Genomic DNA, 23,349 nt, shown 5'->3' on the forward strand with positions numbered 1-23,349 from the left:
GACTATGCCTGTATGTATCTGCATTATGTATGAACACCCCTCCCTCTCTCCACTTCTCTGATGCACACACCCCTTACTGTTTGCGTCTGCCCGCAGTACCCAGTGACACACTAACCAACTTGAGTGTAATCAAAGCGTCAGCATATTTCATTAAGGTGGGGGAAAGCACTGTGTCAGGCGTCCTCTCTCACTGATAACATGCACACCTCAAGGATATTGCTGTGTGGCGCAGACAGGACAGACATTGTGCCAGTCACTGTACATGATTGGATCCTCAGAGTCCCAGCTGGACTATAGATCTGCTCCGTGCACATTATAATGGGATGTATGTGTGTGTTGCACATGAATTTGTCGATTACAGCCGTAGCAGAGTCCCAATTGTTATTGCACGGGCTGCAAGCAACAATGAATTTTAGTGTCAAAGGGGAATCGGGACGGATAAATTAAACCAGGAACGCATTAGTTTGTCTTATAAAGCCTGCAGAACATATGCAATCCCAAAACTGTCTGTATCTGTGTATGCCTGTGTGTGCGGGTTTGTAACTGGACTACATGAACCGTGTTTGTGCTCGTGCACATGTGAGAAACAAGGCTTGATTTATGTCTCGTCCTCATTTAAGTTAAGTGGCTTTTTAGGGGACATCGACAGCAGACATCTATGCTATTGATTGTGCCTTTGCTAAACGAGCTTTATCGCTGTATCCACCACAAACAACGCCCTTTACTTTATCTGTTCAAAAAGGTTGCTTTAATATGAGGTAATAATTATTTTAAGCACAGATCGCATTCACAAACGGTGGTCAGAAATGAATAAAATCCTCTTATAGATCACAGCAGAGCTGCATGTCATCGTATAGGACGAAACCGCTACCCTTCTATCATCTAAAGGGCATCTCTGAGAGCAGGATTTTCTGTCCACACTAAGAGGAGTCCAGCCTGTGAAAATGCCATCTTTAAATGTCAAATGCCTCTTCTTTACCGCATCAGTGTAAGGTATGATATGATTCGACCGCGCTCAGACACATTAGACACAAAGCAATGATATCAAAGTTAATTAAAGTCGCCACCCCGCTCTGCAAACCAAATCAACCCTCTAAACAATAGACAATGAGAAGATTGTGTTCTAATTCCCTCTTTGTTTATTATTGCGTGTGACTGATAGTGACGCTCTGGGCTCTGATTTACAGATGAGCAGGAGGCGGTGCAGAAGAGGACATTCACTAAATGGATCAATTCCCACTTGGCAAAGGTAAGAGAGTCTGGTTCATTCCCACTGCTCCTGCCAGCATTGTGTTGTCCCTTTGCACAAACACTGCCGCTGCTGTTTGTGGACTGAAAACTTCCCCATCTCATTGTTTTTCCACTTTGAATGACTTTCTATACTCCCTCTGCAAACGGCGCTCTCTGTGATGTTTGCTCCATTTCAAAAACACACTGTGGAGCTGGTCATGGGACTGACTACGCAAGCTAAGGCCACACACACATTCATTCTGACTTGCATGCCTCTCATTTCCCTTTCCACTCCTCCAATCCCACATAGCTTGTAGCGAGGATTTACTCTCACTCCAATTATCACTTTCACGATACAGCTTTAAATACATTGTTTATCTTTTTGTCTGCAAGCTACTGTCAGTAATTTAAGTCTAAGTAACCCATAAGCTCTCTATCTCAATATGGACCAATTTAAATTGTTCAGGATATGAGTTTTTATTCAAAGACTGCCCCTCATTTGCCTCCTCAATGAGCTTGGACTCCAGTATATCGGTTACTCACACTAAACAATTACACTTGATGCAGCTGCATGCTGTGGGGCCATCATATGCGTGTAATTAGTGTATTATACCGCATAAGGCTCTTCAATTTAACCCATTACTGCCTGAATAGTCTGTCAAGAAGGGGTGGACGAGGCAAATATGGCACAGTGCAGCACAATTAGGTGTTTTTTCAATCTGCAACGCTCCTCTCAAGGTTTCCCATTTGAGTACGACAGCTGTGGAGGCCTTGAACCACGGTGACGTGGAGCAGAAAATTCATTTGAAAAGCACTCAAGAGGGAATAAACCTTGACGTAATATTAAATATCATGTCTCAGGACCGTGCCAGCAGAAAATTACACCCAGCCCTGAACTTAAACGGCTTGAATTTTTGATAACGTTCAAGGTCGACACATAGTTTATTTATTGAGTTATTTTGATCCAGTAGAGAAGAGCAACAGTCCTTTTGCTGTGCTGTGGCCAGGTCAAATGCCGGGGTTTTAGTAATTAGGTAAAGATTCAGAGGATTCAGAGGAATAGATACCAAGGAGAAGCATAACAACACCCCATTCAAACACACATGTATGTATCTTGAGGACAAAAAAAGAGTCTGGAGGGCACAGAAGTTCAAAGAAAATGTTATGAAAGGGCTCTTTGGTGGGAAACACCTTTTGGATACATACAACAATGTTTGAATATTTGTTGTTATTCATATAATGAATTAGAAAAACAAGAAATAGCTGTTTAACTGGAGGTTTTTGACAAAATGTTTCTTGCGGGACTCCTTAAAAACACGGTATTTCACCCGCGGGGCGGTGCCTTACGTCCTGCCTCACACAGTGTTGAGCGCCTGGTGCACGTTCTCGTGGGCTCACATTCGGCTCATCTCGTCACTTTTCGGTTAAGGTAGCAAAACTGTAACCTAAAAAGTTTTGCCTGATCTTTACCTTAACTCCAAGATTAAACCTACAAGATTAAACCTACAGCCTCACGCCTAATTATACCTTCAAACAGAGATTAGTTTTTTATTTCTTTGTGATCACTGATTTATGAAAGTACACTTAGATTCTGGCTCATTGTACTGCTGGAACGGCAACCGTGACTAGACGTCCCTGCAGATTTTCAAATTACTTCTACCTCACTGTTGACAGATTCTTAAATTGACCATCATATGGTTATAGTGGAAAATAGGAACAACTATATAGTGCTAAAATATATTGACATATAGACTAAATTATGTCCAACAACAAAAATATAGCGGGTCTGTACCCTATTATCACTGTAGCATCTTGCACCATCCCAAATGAGCTTTCAAGGCATTAAGCTCTCACACATAAGGTGCAATTCACTTTAAATGTATTGGCAAACTGCTGATGTTGGGGTTATAGCATTTGACCTACGTTAACAATAGACTGGGGTAACTTCATTCTTTGTAGTCCCATGGGGCCAGCGTTACCAAGTGCTCCGCACGTGAGGCTTGTTTCAAAGGAAACCTGTTAAGGCAAGGCAAGTTTATTTATAAAGCACCATTCATACATAGAGCAATTCAGAGTGCTTTACACAGTTATAAACAACTAGTTAACTTAAAGTCAGAGCTCGCTGACACGTGCACTGTTGCGTCCAAAGCCACGCCCATCTCGGTGAAATACTGCAACTTGCAACGAGCAGCAACTTCCTTGAGTCTTTGTCAGTTGTTTTGCAGGTACTCCGAACCAACAAAGAGTCTGGCAAATTTCACAGAGGATGACATAAACATGATATAATGTGTCTATAAGCAAGGCTGCCAGGCTGACTTTACACTGAGCCAGGCTAGCTGTCTTTAGTGTTAATGCTAAGCTAAGCTAACCAGATGCATTCCAGATACGTATTTCATTTACAGATTTCATAGGGGCAATTATCTTTACATCAAACTCTCAACAAGAAGGCAAAAAACAGTCAAACTATTCTTTAACGTTACTTGGAGTGAAATGGTTAATTATCTAGTCGACCAAAAGACTGTAAACTGAAGCCTGGTTCTTGCAACAAAAACACTAATAACCAGGTTTGACGGGGATGCTGTAGATTTCATTTTAAATCCACTTTAATTAACTGATTGGGCTAATCGATGGATTAGTGATACCATCACAGCTCCGTCAGCAGAGATAACAATGTTTGTTCCCCACATTTCTCTCCACCTAGTTGATCAAATTAGTCGCTCTCCTCATCCTCTCCCGTCATGAAACAGCTCACCCTTTCACCTGATGCCTGACGTTGCCATAGTGACACTGATTGGCCCATATTTGTCTTCAAAAATGTCTCGGCCTTCATGGCAGCTCGGTTAATGTTGGGAGAGCTTTGTGATGAGTAAGGGCTAAAAGTCAATTCAGCTGATGCGGAGGATCCGTTGTAAAAAGGAGGTGTGTTTCTTAAAGAGGTCGTTCTGTAGACTTGTAGGGATGAAATGGCATCTTTAGGCTCTTTTTTTACATCCATAAATACTCTACAAAGAAACACGTGGCAAAAAAAGACATGTGAGAGACGGACAGACAGATAGAGGGAGGGCGGGAGGCAGCTTTAACAGTTGGTTTAGCGCCACTCTCAGAAGGATAGATCACGCCCTTGGCTATGCAGATGATTAGGCCACTCTAGTTATCACAGGTCTTTAATTCAGCGCCTAAAGGTATGTGATTAATCGTTAGGTGAGCTGAGACATAGCGCGAGGGCTTCCTTTCACTATCACTCCCCTCCCCCTTACTTTTCCACTCCACAGGTCTAACAAAAGAAGTCTTATGAGCGCTGACAAAGAGTTTCTACGAGAGGACGTATTGAAGCTGGTAATTTATACAGAAGATTAATGACTCTCATTACTCGGAGTAGTTCACCAGATTAAGTCACCAGCTATAGACCAGAGGTAGAAACTGTAAGAGAGCAGCTGGTCTGTAAGTTTTAAAGGTTGTTTCTTTCATTTCAACACCATTCAATTACATATATTCTTTATAATTTAGCATCCATTGGTATAAAAAAGGTTCTCGAGCGAGTACCAGGCTTTAAAGTTGCACCCTACACAACATTGGAGTGACAAGGGGGGAGAATTTAGTGAGCGAGCCCCAAGTTTCCATTTTGACAAATCCTCTCTGAGAGGGTTAAAGCTTAATTACGGAGTGGCCGGTGTGAGCAGCGGAGGTCCCTTCGTCACTCAGGCGTTTTCTGGGCAAACAGCTTTACTAAAGTAATCACTGAACCAAGTGTTCTTAGAGATTACAGCGGCAGTAAAGCGAAGCGCCCAGTTCCCCGCTCCCACCCCACTTCGTTTTTTAGTGTGGGGTATAGAGGGGGATTGACAGACTCCATGCACACTGAACTCAAACCCGGCACATCATGGTGCATGGTGTTTGCTTCAGCAAACTTAGCCACAAGGATGTACTTCATAATTTTTCAATTTCAACCTGACAACTCTCCTCTTTCCTTTTCCAGCTTCAGTGGGTGCAGTCAATAATAGTCTCTGTTGGACGGCAGTCAGTTAGTCTGTCAATTTGTCGGCCCACCACACTGTATTGAATTTCATTTCAATCCAAAGTAGTAGTCCAGACATTCATGATCTCAAGAGGATGAATTCAAATGACATTAATAGTTGACAGACATTTCCTCCATTGCTATCATACATCCCAGACATTCATTTTCCAATCATGATGAATTGTAATAACTTCGCTCATTCTTTGATTTCTCATCAACCATCTGTTCAAATGTTTTATTTGTCTGATGAAACCAGTGTCATTCCCATCAGCCTCAGCGCTACTTTATACTCCCATTATAAAAAATTAAGCTGCTAAACATCATTTCAATAGCATTGTCAGTGTAAGGATGTCAGCACTGCTGAGCCCATAGTTAGCCTTCCAGAGCTGCTAGCATAGAAAATCCCTCCAGGGTTAGCAGGACACAGCTGTGTTAAATACTTGATTCTGATTGGTTAATTACAGCATTTACGAGGTCTTTTATTTCTTGATAACAGACCGTTGTTAGGAAGAACTGACCGTTGCTAGGGATGCGTCTCTAATCACACAATCTGGAGGACTGACTGTAATCGTATCAATCTGCCGAAAGAAGTCCGGTAAATTTGACGTTGGTTTGTTTACAGAGGGAGAAAAAGAAAAGAGACGAAATCAGCGGATAGAACATAAGATAACATAAGATCATGAATGAAGCCAAACTATGGTTGATGCCGTATTTACATTTGCAACTGAGTGGGTTCACAGCAGCAGCATAATACAGAAATAGGGTCTTTGAACGACGTATGTAATGGGATAATTCTTGTAGGCAAATTTACCCTCACCCGCCGCTTCATTGGGTAAACTTGAACAATCTAATGTAATCAAGTACAGCAGCTCTGCCATAAATTCTTCCTTTACAAATATAATAAAGTTCATTTAGGTATTAATTTAAGTACATCTTAATTATCAATGTCATACACTGGTGTTAAACTGGACAACTTTATATTTGGAGATGTTCCTCAGTACAACCACCACCCACACCAACCTCAATGATGTATATGAAGAATAATAATCACCTGTCCAGAAGTGTCCACAAACACAATTAAAAAGTATAAGCTTCAAAGAATAGAATTAATGGCTGTTGTTTTCGATTAAATTAGATAGTGAGTAATGAAGTGAGTTCCTGTAGTCAAGTTTTCCTTAATTTCACATGTTCATTTATTAATCTGTAGGTAAAGGTAAATTTCCACATACAGTTTATTTGACTGCCAAATGCAGGGCTTGTCTATAGCCTTTTCTGTGACATGTATTTCTTGCTAGCAGCCATAGGACCTTTAAAAATGAATCATCCTGTACTAGAGAGAGTTAAGTGGGATTTTGCCCAAGTATAGCCTCCTCTAATGTTAAAAGTTAGAATTATTAAGAACAATATGGTCCTATTATAAGTCCTCAAATGGAAAATAGGCGTCTGGTGTCAATTGCTCCTTCATACAGGATGTATTGCAATCCAAAATGAAAGCGTCCTCTTTGTTTCGGCCCCTCCCTCTGTCTTTCATGCTGTTGATCTTTTGGAATCCACCGAGTGAAGCGTACCATGGGAATAACATGAGAGCGCAGACAGACGCACATCCCGAAACTCCTCTGCTCACAATCAATTATGGCCCAGACACTCATATGTAATTAGCTCATTAAGCCCTTGATTTATTTTTTTTAGCTCATGTGGCTGAGCAGAGGAAATGGATATTACTTTCTTATTTTGTAATTAGTCAGAAATTTCCTCATTAGCTTCTGGATTATAATGAACAAATAGGTAAATTTAACTTCAATTAGCTCATAGTGTAATTCATCCCCTTTGAAGGGGTCTTTGCGAGTGTTTCTTCTGTCACTGTATGATAGGGGCACAAGTGCTGTCTGGATAGTCTAATATCCACAGCCATGAAATGACATTAGAAGAGGAATTAGCGAGAAGAGCTACTGTATTTGCTAATTAATTTTGAAAGACGTGGGGTTAGCGTCCCTTCTCTCGTTGCCTTCTATCATTTCTCTCGCTGCCACTCTTTCTACTCAATTATACCCCTCTCTGGCGTATCTACGATGCTGAGGGGTTGTATGTTTGTCTCCCTCTCACCACACACACACTGCGCTTGCACGTGCTAACACAGACACACTCGTGCACACGTCGCCGCGTCTCTCTTTCTCCCTCACTCCCTTTTGCCGCTAATCTCCCTGTGAATGGCTCGCTCGTCTGAATGCCCCCCCCTCTAAACCTCTCCTCAGCCCCAGCATGTGACTGTGCTTTAAGAGAAATCCTTGATGTGGCGCCGGCAAGAAACATAGAGATATGTGGATTTCCCCGAGTCTAGAAGTCTGTGTCAGGTCAGGAGAGAAGTCAATGAGAAGGATACAGTTTGAAATCATCAGCATATTTTAGGATTTGAGGACCCCATTCAGAGCCCGCTGAGCCTCTGCTTATGGCTGACTCGAGCTGTCAGTAATTCTCGGTACAGCCAAACTCTATGGGGGCTTTTTGGTTCTAGTAGGATTTCCTTTCCATGTTTCAGAAGCTGAAATTAACATCTTACAGTGTAATATATTATTGTATTATGGTTTATTTACTCGCTGTGCCACTTAGAGAAGGATAATGTTTGGAAATTTGCTTCCTGCCTTATAGTTTCGTGCACATTGCAGGAGCTGTTAAGACTGAAATCCCATGTTTTTGCATTCCAAGACAACTGTAAAAGCTTTGTGTGAGATTATTGCTTGTGACGTTCATGTAAACAGTGAGTTTATGTAACTAATCATGCCCAGGCACAAAGCACCTATTCAGAAATCTCTCCTGCGTTATAAAAGTTGTTCCTAGAAATATTGTTGGGTTTTGCCACAACCATAACTTTAACCATCCCTCCCAGGCATGACACCATTTTTATGGCTACTTCTTTAAGCATATTGTTTAGAAAGACTAAGATCGGGGTGCTGGTTTAGCTCAGTTAAGCTCCTTTCCCACTGGTCAAAAAACCCACCAACACCCGCTAACATCCACACTTTTGCTTAGTGTGAAAGGTTACAATCAGCATTCAGACTCCACAGTAGACCCGGGTAATTATCGCCTCAGCTCCGACTCCTTTCCGGCGCGATGCTATGCTCCGTCTGTTACTCCTGCGACTCCTTTTCATCTCAGCTACAAATTCTGCCCGTCTCTGTCCAAGCAGCGCTCAAACATCGTTCCAAACTTGTCTGCGCCGAGTTTAATAAATACACTGAATGAGTAATAGATACAATAAAGACCCTAACCACCGTATAATCTTCATTGTTTACTAACCCTGTTTCGGGCGCGTTTGTGACGTCAGGCGATGTAGCAGCAGAAAAGAGAACGAAAGGAGTATACTTCACCGACAATGGGGAAAAGAGACAATCTATTAGTGCATCATCGCGGGTCTGAAAAACCTGCGCTAACACGATGATTTTGGTGAGAAAGGGGTATTGGTAGAGCAGGCGCCACATGTACTCAGGCCACTCGACTCGACGCACTGATCACAGCCTCGACTCCCCATCTACCGATCATTTGGTGCATGTCATCGCCCACCCTCTCTTCCCCACATTTCCTGTCTCTCTTCAGCTTTCCTACATAATAAAGGCAAAAAAAACATTTTCACAATAAAGGCCACGTGTATGTTTGTTTCCTCATACAGCGTGTCCCTCCTCTGGTGGTGACAGACCTGTTCGAGGACATCAAGGATGGTGTGATGCTGCTGGCCCTGCTGGAAGTCCTCTCCGGGCAGAAACTGGTGAGTCTCATGGTCATTTCTCCAGCATGTGATTTGGCCACAGACTTCAAGCACTTCATATCCTCTGATCTTTGTGGATTAAATTTTAACTGGAGCAGATTTAACAGGGAACTCACTTGTCGGATAACAAAGGGAGTTATTCATTTTTTTCACTTTGAGTGTTTTTGACAGATCTGGACAAAGCTCGAGGCTTAATGCAGCGCATGTGAAATAAGAGACAAAATTAGATGGATCATTGATCGGCTTTTATTTGGATGTTTGAATGAATAGGAAAGGCCAGATTAACAAGGACAGATCATAGTTCACACACTCACACACAGACGTAGGCGCACATCTTGAGGATTTTACCTTGCCAATATCGCCTCAGGTCTAAGCTGTCCATGTCTTATTGATCTAGCTGTTTATAGTCAAACACGACTTTGATTGGATCTTTCTCACCTTATTCCTGATTTATTCTTTGATCCTTTTAAACTGTATTTGTGTTTGCTGATCGTGTCTACACTGTAGTAATACCAATCTCCCATCATAATTCCTATACTTGTTCTAAAGCATTTAAAACCACACTGTTTTTCCCCCTCTCTCTGTTTCTCTTTGTCATCCTCTCCATCTTCTTTGTTTACCTTTTTTCTTCCAGCAATGTGAGCAGGGCAAGAAGCTAAAGAGGATCCACTGGGTCGCCAATATCGGTACAGCTCTCACCTTCCTGGAGGGTAGGAAGGTAAGAGTTCAGCGCCTTCTTTTTATGTTTTTTCCCCTTTGTGTTTTACCCCTCCTGGTGCTCTCCCTGCTCAGCTGCTGCCTTGCAGGTACACATGGAATCCTGACCTTGTGTGACCCGCCTCCGATTCCTACCCTCTCAACCTTCCCACATCCCCCATTTACCCTGAAACCAATATGCTCTGTTCTTATATATTTTTGCTGACTTTGTTCACATTTCATCTTCATTAAATTGGTGTTCATTTATTCGTTTGGCTGCCTTTAAATCATGAAAAACTTTTGACAGAATTACATTTAAATATGCTCAATGTGTGTAATTATCTAACTGCATCTACAGCCCCTCCATAAGAGTTGAGCATTCTTGAAACTTCCCCCAGCTCGTCCTTGGATATACATAAATAAAGCCATAAGTATGAGCTGGCGTCTGCAGGGACATTGATTTGTCTTCCTCAAGTGTGACAGGGTTAAAACCATAAATCCTACACCATTAATCTGCAGTAGAGATGAGACGAGAGTGGGCACTCTGCTGTATATGTGTGTGTGTGTGTGACTGCGTAAATCTATGTGTGTAGAAAATTAAATGTAAATATGCTCTGTGTGTAAATCGAATGTCTGTCTAGACTGTATTTACATTTAGCTTTAGAGGCCCGATCACTTAATGCCTGATACACGTTCCTTTCTCATGTCTGTATCGTGAGCTGTGGTAGTATGATGTTTGTCATTTCATCAGTTATATTTTTATTTAATCATAAAGTGTCAGAAAACAAGGAATCATTGCATGCTTTGTCTGACTAATGGTCCAAAACATACACAGACGGATGGATGGATGGATGGTTGGATGGATGGATGGATGGATAGATAAATGGATGGATGGATAAATGCATGGATGGAGGGATGGAGGGATGGATGGATAAATGCATGGATGGATGGATGGATGGATAAATGGATGGATGGATTGATGATGGATGGATGATGGATGGATGGATGATTGATGGATTGATGGATGGATGGATGGATAAATGGGTGGATGGATGGATGGATGATAAAAGGATGGAAGGAAGGAATGAATGAATGGATGGATGGATGGATGGATGGATGGATGATTGATGGATTGATGGATGGATGGATGGATGATAATGATGTCTTATTTGACCAAGTGAGTATTGCCATTAGACACTGATTTGAGGACACTGGATCACATGACATGGAAGCTTTAGAAAAAAGCATTGATTTTTATTACCCATAAAAAGAGGTGCTCATACACCATGTGCAGAGTCATAGTTTTCTCATGCTATAAAACAAAGAAAGGTAGCATTTTTTTTTTTACCTTTTACAAAATTACGTTAACAATTAATTCTCACAAATTAAAGCAGATAATTTTCAGACAGTTGAATAATTAACTGACTGACGGAGGTTAACAGACGGTTTACCTTCACATGGATGCTACCAATGAACTGATACTATCTGGTAACCTGTACACTTCCATTTACATTTCCAGCCTCCCACCACTGTGTTGAGTTGCAGTGATAACCTGCTGTGTTTTCTAATATGAAACAGTATATTGCATGTATTCTTATCAGCCACTGTCCCATGCTGCCCTCGCCTGCCCCCTCCTTGTTGATCACATGTCCTGAGTTACATGTATTATTACCATGCGATGACCTGTTGTGCTGCAGCGCTTCAGTAATATAACCCTCAGGGTGATAATATAGAATACTTCTTCATATCAGTATGTACAGTCCTTCCTTTTCTTTCGCCTCTCCTCCTCCTTGCATCCTTCTCTCTCCGTCCATCTCTGCTGGATATAATCCCTGATGCCTGTGTAGTGGTGATAGATCTTTCCTCTCAGCCAACCACTCAAGTTATCTCACCTCAGAGATGCTACAGTATCTGCTATCTCACACTCAATGAGGTGTCCACTTTCAATCAAACACATCTGGACTCCCTCTAAATACACTCTCTCTTCTTTTTGCCCTCCAGTCCGCCTACAGAGGATCTCCGGTCAGTATTCATGACATTACAGCGCTTGTTTGTTCAGGAAATGGAATAGATTGGTTTGGGATTATCTGCATCCTGTAGTGACAAGGATTATGCTCATGTTTTATATTGTTCATTTTTTGTAATCATATGTCTGTTAGAGTTACCCGATTGGGGGAAATTGGGTGCACTTAATCTGTATGTATGAGATTATAGTGAAGTGCAATCTAAATGTATAAAGTCCTATGAGATATTGAAATATCGTGTGTGTGTTTTTTGGACACAGATCAAGCTGGTGAACATCAACTCCACAGACATTGTTGATGGACGGCCGTCAATTGTGTTGGGGTTGATGTGGACCATCATCCTCTATTTCCAGGTAACAACACAACGTTTATTTACATACATACCAACTAAAATACACACACTTACTTCGCTAAATATATATAAAAACAAGTTGAAACAATGGGACAAAACAAGGAGAAGAAAGTTGCTCTGACTACATTTTATGGTGTGAACCTGGCTGCCAATATCCAATAAGAAATGTGCAAAGGCCCAAATCAGTTTAATGTCAAGATGTCTTTCTACCTTGCAAAAAGCTAAGCAGTTCCCTGTCAGTCCATTCACTCGGTACAACACGTATAATATGGGATATCACCCTTATACTGTATGTGTTCCTCTTCTTCAGGGAACAGAAGTTATAATCATAACATTTCGGTCCCTTTCAGTCGATTAACTCGGTACAACACATATACAGTCGTATGAGGGCATAATTATATCCATACTATATGTGTTGTACCTCATTCCTCTTCTTCAGGGAACAGAAGTTATAGTCATAACATTTCGTTTTTACAGTAGAGAAATTTAAGACAGGAGCAATCCATCTTCGATAGCATCCCCACTGAAAACGAGAAGTTGCTACCTCAGGCGTTTCAGACATGCACAGATCAACAAAAACTTAATCACAGTTCTACAGTCTCTTAGCAACATCAGCACATGCAGATCACTGCTACTGCAGCAAACATAAAGATATTAAATAAAGGAAATATACAGGAGTGGAAAATTAACTTATCCACTTACTGACATATTGATGTATTTCATCGCAAAGTGATGTTTATGGATTGTTTTGAGTGGAGCTGTTGGCAGACTCAGTTTGTTGGCAGAAGAAAGGAAACTGAGAAGTAGATTATTTGTGTACAGCGATAAATCTTCAACAACTGACCAGATGGCGAGGCTGAAGTCTAATAATACATTTTGTGATTGTTGATATCATCCAGGCTCTGGGGTATCACATATGTCACCATTTGTCAACTGAATTGCGATTCTGTTCCACCACATTTACTACATAACATGATTTCTAGGGGATGTTTAACATCAACATTCATGCTCATGCTCATGCACATAAGAATTAGGAAAAAATCAAGAAATAGCAAAGAGCAGATGATCTCCTCTGTAGTATTTCACCCTCAGTCAAGACTTTCAACTCTGGAGTGCCCCAGTGTTAACCTGCTGACTGGACCACAACAGTATTAAAAGCTACTTGATCATGAAGTTGATAGCTTGTATGTCTATAAGTGCTGAGCTTTGCTGAAGGACGTCAGCTTCATCGATTGTAAAAATCCAACACAAATACAATTACATAATACAACCAAATGATTAAGCTCATTATTACCTTGCACCTTTTTGGTGCTGTTTGTTTGTATGTGTGTCAGTGGGATAACGGAAAACTACTGGCCTGATTTTCATAAAGCTTGTTGGAAGGTTGTTGGGCCAGTTACATTTTGGACCAGATCTGACAGGACTCACTAACAAGTAATCAACAGTAGATTAGACTAATGAGCATAATATTTACCAAAATGTAATACCATTGTTTAAATGTATTGTTTAATACTATCCAACTCACAAATATGCAATAAGTAGTGGATCATAGTCTTGAGCATGCAAGAATAGCGGATATGACATTCACTGGTTGCATTTGCAGATTTGCATGGCGTAGAAAACTGGACCTTTGTCCTTGGCTAAGTTCTGCACTCTCCGAGATCTCCTGTAGTTATTAACAACGTAATGTTGATTCCTAACTAAGGAAGTAGGTATGCTAGCTTGATCTTTTTTCCTTTGGGTTCCGATTCTTTTAGATTGAAGAGCTCACCAGTAGCCTACCAGCACTTCAGGCATTGTCCAGCAGCACTTCCTCACTGGACAGCTCCACCAGCAGCACTGAGACTACCAGCCCACCTGTCAAAAGAAAACCCCTCCCACCTCCACAGGGCGGAGCCAGAAAGGCCCTGCTGAGATGGGTCCAGCACACAGCCACCAAGTAACATAGACTTCCTCACAAATTAATGCTTTTCTTCTCTCAAAACTAATGTGCTTTTTTCATCTGCTTTAAAATTCTGTTCATGCTCTATTCTTTATAGACGTCTGGGGCTCGAGGTGAAGGACTTCGGCCCCAGTTGGCGCACAGGGTTAGCGTTCTTTGCAGTTATCCATGCCCTTCGGCCAAATCTAGTGGACATGGAGCATGTTTGGAGGAGGCCCAACCGGGAAAATCTGCAGGAAGCCTTCTTAATGGCTGAGAAAGAGCTGGGCATCCCTCAACTTCTTGACCCAGAGGGTAAACAACATTTTCAATCACATATTATGGGGACGTTTTCATTAAGTTGATGAAGCCTGAACTGAACAGCTCTTGTTTAGAATATCTAATGACGTATGTACAACATCATGGGATCAAACTTATATAACACATTTGCCCTTTTTCTCTCCACTGTATTATCTTTTAATAGCGAACATTGTGACCTCTGTGTCACTCACTCATATTAAAGTAAAGCTTTTCACCATATAGACTGTTTTCTAATCAGAATGCTGAAATAATAATAATCTTGATGGATCAGATATGCATCTCAGTGTCACTCTGAAACACCATCTGTGCCTCTTCACGCCTGCCCTTCACGATGAACCCTGACAAATCAAGCTTGACATCAGCATAATTAAGGTCCATTAAGCCATGAGATTCAGCATGCTGGAAGCTCCAAACAAAACTTGCACATCGACCTAATGTGCGAAAGCTTGTGTTCATTCAAGGTGCCACTTGTGTGTCTCTAAATTATTTTCAATTCCAATTATTTTCCTGTATGAGAGAACTGTTCATCAGCTGGCCTCAACTTGATAACTTGACTTCTGATTACATTCATTTGCTTGCCTCCTTAGATGTCGATGTTGACAAGCCTGATGAGAAATCCATTATGACGTACGTAGCCCAGTTCCTGAAGCATCATCCTGACCGAAAGCAGAGCGATTCAGACGGGCAGCAAGAAGAAGAGGTAACCAGCTGTCAGAATTATCTCAGTCCGGATACGCCATTCAATGTCCTCTCTCTTTCTGCATCATGTATGTTTTGTGTCTCTCTTCTGATGTCGATCTTCAGCAAATTACATGTTAATGGATGCTATTTTGTCTTTGTTGTGTTGCTGGGCCTTTTTAGATTGTGTGTGATGCTTGTTTTAACCTACAAATGTGCAGTAAAAGTCAGAGCAATTACAGGAATATTAATTACTTATTTTTACTTATGCTTTTAAAAAGTTGTGACGCAGTACCCTCCTGCTTATCTGACATTTAAAGTAGGTTAAAACAAACAACAATTTCGCTCATGTCATGTGAGTCAGGTCTTGCAGTGTGTTGCCTATTTGATGTCTTTCCTTGTTGCACATCTCTCCTTGTCTTTCTCTCTCTGGTGTTTTTGTGTGGTGACTGCTTTCCTGTGGTTGTTGTGCTGACCTCTGTCCTACAGCATGGTCATGCTCCTCGCGATATAGAGGAAATGCTGGAGGTAGGTTATGTAGTAAGTTAAGGTCCCAGGGGCAGGTTTTCCATCATATTCCGCAGCCCAATGCAATTAGCATCCATGCACATTCATGGTTTCCATATAAATTTGATTTATGGTGATTTTTCTGCCTCCCTCTATTGGATTACAGAATCACATGCCTACTGTACAACATATTGCTGGGATTAAACACTGTTTTCCCATGTCAAAAACAGCCTACATGCTAATATCGGCTCTTTAGCTATGATATTCCTGCCTCAGGGTTCCCGAGCCGATAACAAAAGGAAGTCCGGTATAATAAGACGTGATATTACCATTTATTAACGTTACCACCTAGCGCTATGGCTCCTGGTTCCATTAGCATGACAATGAAAGCCTCTGGCATTGGCAGTGTGCATTGATACAGCGTGTTTGATGGAAAGCTTGTGAATAGAGGTTGCCTGTTTTTAAGGTTAACAGTGTCAGGAGCTGTGTTGTGTTGTAAAGCCACGCTAACTGCTCGCTGTCTGTGTTTTGTTGTTTTACAACGCTGATTAAACCCTTTGGTGGTTGTTGAGTTGCTTTGTTCTCTGTTGAGAGTTCTTGCTAACACGCTAATGTTCATCGTGATTGTGAATTGAGGTCAATTAGCCTTTGTGTTTTTACATAAAAACAACAAAGTGTTATTTTGGGAAATAAAAAGCAACTGAAACACTGGTTGTTAAATTATTCAAACAAGTGGTGACTACAATATAACGGATAATGTCTGCTTCCCTTTAGCATTAGCTTAATCTATTTTAACGACTTAGGCTGTCAGACAGAATAAAGTTTGAAATCCCTAATGTGGAGTGATAATACTCCAAAGACCGAGAGTGAACAGCTCTCAAACTAAAAAGACTATCTCCCAAGCTTTTCAGCAGCATAATGTTGTCGTCATGGTAACTTAAAATCCAGTGAAATGTTCGTAGGGGGTCTTAGACAAAGTACCCTGTTTAAGCTGAGTGTTTTTGGCAGCTGTGGATTTTTGACGTTTTGTCCTACAGGGAGACACAGAGGATTAGGAGATCACATGTTTAACGGCACATGCCCTCTCTATCACCCCCATCCTCCCTCCGTCCTGTCATCCATCACTCAAACATCCCTCTCTTGCTTGCTCTCTCTCTCATTTTTAATTTCCCTTTTGCACTTCCCCATTTCCATGTCCATCTTTCCACCCGTTGTTCACCCCGCCACCCCCTGCACCATCCCGGCCTCCTAAAGAGAGAGCAGCGAAAGAGCCTGAGGGAGCTCAAAATGTGGCTCGACCAGCTGGAGAGAGACGCAACACAGGCCCAGGAGACTGAGGGCAATCTCGCTCAACAGTACCAGGTTAGTGCGTGTGTGTGTGTGTCTGGGTGTCTTGGTGTGTGTGCAGCTTATACTGGGCACACTGGGCACAGACGCTCCTATTATTAGCTTAATCAGTTGCATTACACTGTGGGGATCAGGCGGCGGCAGTCATATTTTCAGTCAATCTGGCTTATTCCACCAAGCCTCAGGATACTTTCCATATTCAGCAGCATGTGGGATATCCCTGCTTTCTTTGCACATTATTCAGGAGAGTCTGGGAATCTGGAGACGGACAGCATTCAGAGGCAATTAGCTACAGATTTTATCAGGGTCTGATTAAATACCAATTGGAGGAGGTTGTAACCCCCCTCAGAGAGCACTTTCTGATGTCTGTATATAATATTCTGACATAATTTCACAAATGACAGAGAGCTGAAAACAGATGACACTCTTCCCTCTACAGTTGTTCAAGAGTCTGCGTGTCCAGTTGGAGATGAGGCGGAAGCAGGTGGAGGGAGCTCTGCAGTCCACTCAGAAGGACGGGATCCTGACTGTGGATCAGGCTCTGGTCAAACAGGCCTGGGAAAGGGTCTCGAATAGGGTGAGAGAACTAAAGATGTAATTGTTGCATCTGTTTTAAGAGTGCTAGGGCGACAGTATTCAGACTGCCGGAGACTCAGCTGACTCAGAAACACTGCAGTTTGTTTGCATTTTGTCTCCCGCTGATCAATAATTTAGCTAATTAAATTTAGACACAGACTGGTGAAGCAAGAACAATCTATATGAATTAGCTTCACTGTTTAATTTCAGCACATGATTACTAGTTTTACTGTAATTGTCTTATCAGCAGGTAATGTGCTTTCACTTTTGTGCTTTAATTGGTGGTGAGGCAAAATCGCACGTTGCTCACAGTGTTTCTCTGCGTGACGATCCCCTCCCAGTCCGTCTGCCTGTAGTGTTTGCTTGTTTATTTCAGTTATTTCAGCTGTGTGTCTTCTTTCAGCTCCTGGATTGGCATCTACACCTAGACAGGTCTCTCCCGACTCCTCTGGACATGGTCGGGGCGTGGCTGCACGAGGCCGAAGGAGCCCTGCGGCAAGAGATCGTCGTCCAGCAGGCACATGACGTCACAGCCACCACTGTCCACAGAGCTCTGGAGCAGCACAAGGTTAGCATGAAGCCGCAGACAGGAGACGCATATTGCAGAAAAAAATACAACTAGGGTGTGCAAATACAAATATTTTGGAGACTTTTGAAAAACCTATTTGTTGTTTGTTTTCCTGTGTTCACATGCTGTGTGTATTTACACTGTGCAGGATGTGTTAAAGAGCTTGGAGAGTCACCAGCAGGTTTTTCAAAGGATCCATAAAGACAGAAGTGTTGATGGAGTCTCCGTTCCACCCGACCAGCTCCAAGACATGGCTGAGAGGTAATAAAGATAATTCAGTAAAAACATTGTTAAGTTAAGAGTTATATTTAGTAAACTATGACTATGATTTCTCTTGCTTTCACAATAAAAGCTCAGTGTGCGTGTAAAGCTGTAGGTCTGATACACTTTGTGAACTCTGCCTTTTTTAGGATGAACTTTGTCTCGACGTCTTCCAGCATACACTTGGCTCGAATGGAATTCATGGAGAACCAGCACCACATGCAGGCCTTCCTCACTCTCACAGAGTCCAAGCTCAAATCCTGGATCATAAAATACGGCCGACAAGAGTCTGTAGAAGTGATGCTCCACAACTATGTTGTAAGCTCAGCCTTTGACTCACTCTGTATTATATGTACTTAAATGTTAACTGAATCCTACAGTGTGCGGATTCTGAAAGTTAGTAAGTAAGATTGTTTATTTTTTGTATGTAATTGGATAAAAGTCAGTATATGATTATTAGCTTTAATTTAGCATTTATTATGATGTTACCGTCATCGTGTTACATCACGCTTAGTAACAGTTTCCTATTTGATTCTGTCTTAATCAGTCGTTTGTGGAGAAGCAACGCTTCTTTGAAACATATGAGGCATTGTTCCAGTCCCTGAAACAGTCTGCTGAGGCCTACGTCAATGCTGACAGCTCAGGTAAGAAGTGTACACAGTAAATTCATGTTATAATATATAGTATATAAAGTTTCCCTCTTGGAATAATGTTGCTGGATCAAAAACATTCTTTATAGATTTGTCACAGTTGTCAAACCACCCAGACTTTGTGGCTATTCTCTTATATTTCTAATGCTGCTTTTATTTGAGATTGATTGGTACTTAATATCCAACATAGTCCACATACCTTAACTTTATCTCGGCTGTCGCCAACTCAAAAACAAATGAGCTTCTCTCTCATGCGGCGCAATTTGCCCCTGTCTGGTTTCACAGCCTGGTAGAAAGGGGGAGAGTCTGCAGGCTACAGCTAAATGAGGTTCCTCCACTCCCAGCTCTCAGTGGGGAATACGACCCCATTTGCTAGTTAGGGGCTGCTCCACTTCTGCAGGTCTCTGGGCGCAAACTGTGCTAGCTTGTTGGTTTCATTAAGTTTCAGGGTTGTGCTGCTTTAGGGTATGCAGTGCAGAGAAGTGAGGTGTGACGAGAAATCAGGACATGTGAGGCTTGATTGGTCGACCTCACAAATGAAGAGATCCCCTCCATCGCTACACCAGCATGAACCTTGCTGTTAGTTAGCTTCATTGGCTCTGATTGGCTGGATGAAGGGTCATTTGAATCTTTAAAGTCTCAGTGTGGCATTGGAAAGAAGTCCTTGACTACTAATGCACTATTAAAAGGCACAGAACTATATTATTAAAATGTATTTGAAACTGGATATTTGTATGTTAGTGTGGTCATTTATCAGCCCCACGCTGCCTGACAATATTTTGTAGTGCAGGCCTTCTGAGACCAGAGCTGTGTTACCAATGACATCACACACATGAGCAAAGATACTGCATCTCCCTGTAGTGAGAGATTTTGAGGTCAGAGATTTTTATTTAAAGGCATGTGGCTCCATCAGCCTGCATTTGCTCTCTGTCTGGTGTTTCTATGAATACATGAAACATATGTCTTCTGCCCTAAAAGGAGGCAAAAGTGACAGTTATATAAATGTATACGTGATTGCTAAAACTTATATAAGAGTAACATGATTAGAGGAGAGTCCACAAATCATCAAACTGACTTATTACTAACAAATATACAGCAATATGTACCTAAAGTTTGCTAAAAATTAGCCACCTTGAGCTACTTGACAACGTGAGGCTGTGGCTTCTGCATGCATTGAATTGAGCAAGAACAGGTTTTATGTCTTGAGCATCTTATTTTGAAGAGTAAGGTTTTGTTATTCAAAGGGGGGTATTGAGCTAATTTCCTGTGCGGTAGCTTTTTTTTAATTTACAGTTAAAAAAACTCAACAGCCTCTGCCTGAAACGACTCAGTCAGCTCTGTCCCTTTAAGAAACCCCGCCCCTACAAGCCCACTTTCTTCTGATTGGCCAGCTCTCTGAAGCCTGCTGAGGCTGCACTTTGTGATGTCACAAAAACAGTGTGAAACCTGACGTTCACAGCAGCCAGCAGACTGAGCTGAGAAGCCCTGGGATTAACATTCTGTTACCTACAGATGTGAAACTTCACCCACGTTCAGTACGTCCAACATTGTAACATTATATATATGTCTTAAAATGTGAAGCAGCATAATACCCCCTCTTTAAAACCCCTGACAAAATCCATATAAATATGCAATAATGTTATACAAGCAGTAGGAATAGAGCTGGTGGAGCAGTGATGGTAGAAGCAGGATTACCATTGCCAATGTTGTTGTTGTAAATGTTGCTGTATCTCTCCTTCAGTGGATGAGGGTGAGATGGGAGTGCGCAGGTTCATGCGGGAGGTAGTGACCCAGTGGAGGAGTCTGTCCATGGAGGTGCGCAGTGTGAGGAGCATGCTGGAGGAGGTGCTGTCCAACTGGGAGAGGTACAACGCCACCGTGGCCTCCTTGCAGGCCTGGCTGGAGGATGCAGAGGAAGCCCTGAGCCAGCCAGAAAACACCAAACGGGTATGAGATAGACTCTTATAACTGTAGGAAACCTCCCCCTATACTGTTATTTTTTAGTGGACAGATTAAGCGCCCCCTCAGACTCGCATTTATTTGATGGACTGCCTCTGATTATTAGCAATCAAATGTACGTCAGCCTAATTTCAAGCATTCGGTCTTCTAAGTGGAATCCTATTAGCAGTCTCCACTCAAGTATCAAATGATCTCCTTGACTTACAACAAGCCACTAAGGATATTCCAGTTGTCACATTGCCATGGTTACCTCAGATTCACATCCCCACCAAGGATTAGACAGCTAATTACCCCAGTTTTTTTATTGTCCTCTCTTTGTTTCTATCTTTGAATACCTTTCTTTGTTTCCTTTCTGACTCGCCGTCTTTGTTGCTGACACTCGTCCTTTGTGTTGTTCTTTGTTTCTATTAATTTCCTTGCGTCCCTCTTATTAATGAGTCTGTCTGTCTCTCTTCCAGGACTTTTTCAGGAATCTCAGCCACTGGATGGATCAGCACGCCGCCATGAACGACGCGGGGAACTTCCTTATTGAAACATGTGATGAGACCATGTCGCTTGAACTGAAGCAGCAGCTTCTTCTGTTGAACGGACGATGGAGAGACCTCTTCCTCAAAGTCAAACAAGTAAAAAAAACACAAAATGCAAACAAAAACTACCGTATAGATTGTCAGAGGAAGGCCAGAGTTGGATTAAACTGTATTTCCATGTGAATATACATAGGGTTTCTAGCTGATTAAATCATAAAATAGTGTCATAAAAAAGACAAAATAGTTTTAAGAAAGGTGTATCCGCATATGGTTCTATTTTTCTACTTTTTAAAACAGAGTTCAAAAAATGTTAACCAAGCAAAAAGCAGGAAATTCAGAGGACAATATAACAAAAACAAATACAGTAGAAGAAAAGCCACAAGTTTAAGATATAGTTAACATAAAGTTAAGCAAGACGACACATATACGCACTTCAAAGAATACAGAAGAAGGCGAGGACAGTAAATGAGATGTAAGAAACATAAACACATATGGGACAAGGGTCAAGGGTCAGGGTAATCTCTCTCATTCCACATCTTATAATAAAATCAGTGCTTTCGTTTGCTGCAGTATGCCCGTGCAGATGAGCTGGAGAAGTGGAGAAAAGACCATCTGAAGGCTGTGACGGCCCTCAAAGAGCTGCTGGACACAGCAGAGGCAAAGCTCAACGCTCCTGTTCAGGTGTCTTTCCTCAACGTGAGAGCCTTTCTGCAGGACGTGGAGGTGAGAGAAGCTCCAGATTCAACAACCATGATAGCAGCTCTGTTGCTCAGTTTCTAATCTTCAGGTAGTGAATCATAACAAGGATCACGGATTCACTGATTCGCATCTGGACTTTAGCGAGAAAGGGGCCTATGACCCAGTTCCAAGGTGGATCAGAACATATTTTGATATTTAGAATATGTAAACAGCAAATGACATACACACAAACACACCATATTAAATAATTTCATTATCTTCCAGGTTGTTTTACTTCCCATTAAATTCATACTTTTATCCTTTTGATGTCAGAGCTGCAGACAACAATCTTACACAGTTATTTAGCACCAAAAGCAGTTTTGATGGAAGTGCATTCAATTTAAGGATTTCTACAGTGACCCTTTGCCTCCACGTCTCATCCCAGAATACCAAGCAAAAGGTTGTTTCCATGGAGACACAATACAAGTTGGCTGCCCGCAGTGCTCAGCTTCTTGCCAAGGATGCGCCACAGGATGAGGCTGCGAGGGTCATGGCAACTATGGCAACAGCCAAAAGTCAGCTGAGTAAGGTAGTTATCATTTACATCTGAAGCATGTATGTAGTATGTATCTCTAGCCTTTCCTTTAGAGCAGGAAGCTCACCTGAGACATTTTTTTTAATCTTCTAATCACTCACTGTTGTCACTTTCTGTGTCTCTGTTTAATTGCCTGCATGATTTGTCTCCAGGTGAGAGAGCGGTGTCCCTCCCTTGTGAGGGACTGTCATGTCCTTCTGCCGCTGTTGGAGGAGATGGAGAAACACATCACTGCTTTTTACCAAGCCCTGGAGCGGGCCAGTCGCATCAGTGCTGCTGCAAGAGACCCAGACGCGCAGACCCAGACCCAGCAGAAACAAAAGTGGCAGGTTAGATGTGAAGAGTATGAATGGACTTAAATTGAATGGTTAGCAAATCTGAAGTTAGCCTGTCAAAGGAAATGCAGGTTTTAAAGTGCTAATCTCGAAGAGTTTCGTTCTCTTTGGCGGCAGCTATGGCGATAAACGGTAATTGCACATGTGACGTCCACGGTTGGCTCCAGTTGAAACTCTTGATTTTCCTCCTTGGCGGTCGCTTTTCCTTTTTTTTTGTTGCCTTCATCTAAGCGTTAAATCTGTTTCTTTTTCACTTATTTTTGAAGTGTAGTCATCGATCTTTTCTTTGTTTGTTCAGCCATAGTGGAACACTTGCAGAGACGGGAAAAGCAGCTGCTTAGCTCCGCCT

General features: G+C 41.9%; 1 protein-coding gene across 1 annotated transcript in view; it reads left to right on the top strand.

Moving 5' to 3' along the window:
- The window catches only part of syne1a (spectrin repeat containing, nuclear envelope 1a), a 146,359-nt gene that overhangs the window by 13,655 nt on the left and 109,355 nt on the right, over positions 1-23,349 (top strand). The window contains exons 2-20 of the mRNA XM_069656525.1: positions 1,188-1,249; positions 8,910-9,005; positions 9,640-9,723; positions 11,703-11,723; positions 11,986-12,078; positions 13,835-14,016; positions 14,117-14,313; positions 14,907-15,019; positions 16,759-16,866; positions 17,291-17,428; positions 17,831-17,995; positions 18,144-18,256; positions 18,406-18,574; positions 18,804-18,900; positions 20,648-20,853; positions 21,324-21,488; positions 21,963-22,115; positions 22,516-22,659; positions 22,818-22,994. Of these exons, the coding sequence (XP_069512626.1) occupies positions 1,188-1,249; positions 8,910-9,005; positions 9,640-9,723; positions 11,703-11,723; positions 11,986-12,078; positions 13,835-14,016; positions 14,117-14,313; positions 14,907-15,019; positions 16,759-16,866; positions 17,291-17,428; positions 17,831-17,995; positions 18,144-18,256; positions 18,406-18,574; positions 18,804-18,900; positions 20,648-20,853; positions 21,324-21,488; positions 21,963-22,115; positions 22,516-22,659; positions 22,818-22,994 (2,483 nt within the window). The remainder of the gene's footprint in view (positions 1-1,187; positions 1,250-8,909; positions 9,006-9,639; positions 9,724-11,702; positions 11,724-11,985; positions 12,079-13,834; positions 14,017-14,116; positions 14,314-14,906; positions 15,020-16,758; positions 16,867-17,290; positions 17,429-17,830; positions 17,996-18,143; positions 18,257-18,405; positions 18,575-18,803; positions 18,901-20,647; positions 20,854-21,323; positions 21,489-21,962; positions 22,116-22,515; positions 22,660-22,817; positions 22,995-23,349) is intronic.

Source organism: Semicossyphus pulcher, unplaced genomic scaffold (assembly GCF_022749685.1).
Source record: "Semicossyphus pulcher isolate SPU_LCO1_2020_fin unplaced genomic scaffold, fSemPul1.0.p SCAF_11, whole genome shotgun sequence".
NCBI lineage: Eukaryota > Metazoa > Chordata > Actinopteri > Labriformes > Labridae > Semicossyphus > Semicossyphus pulcher.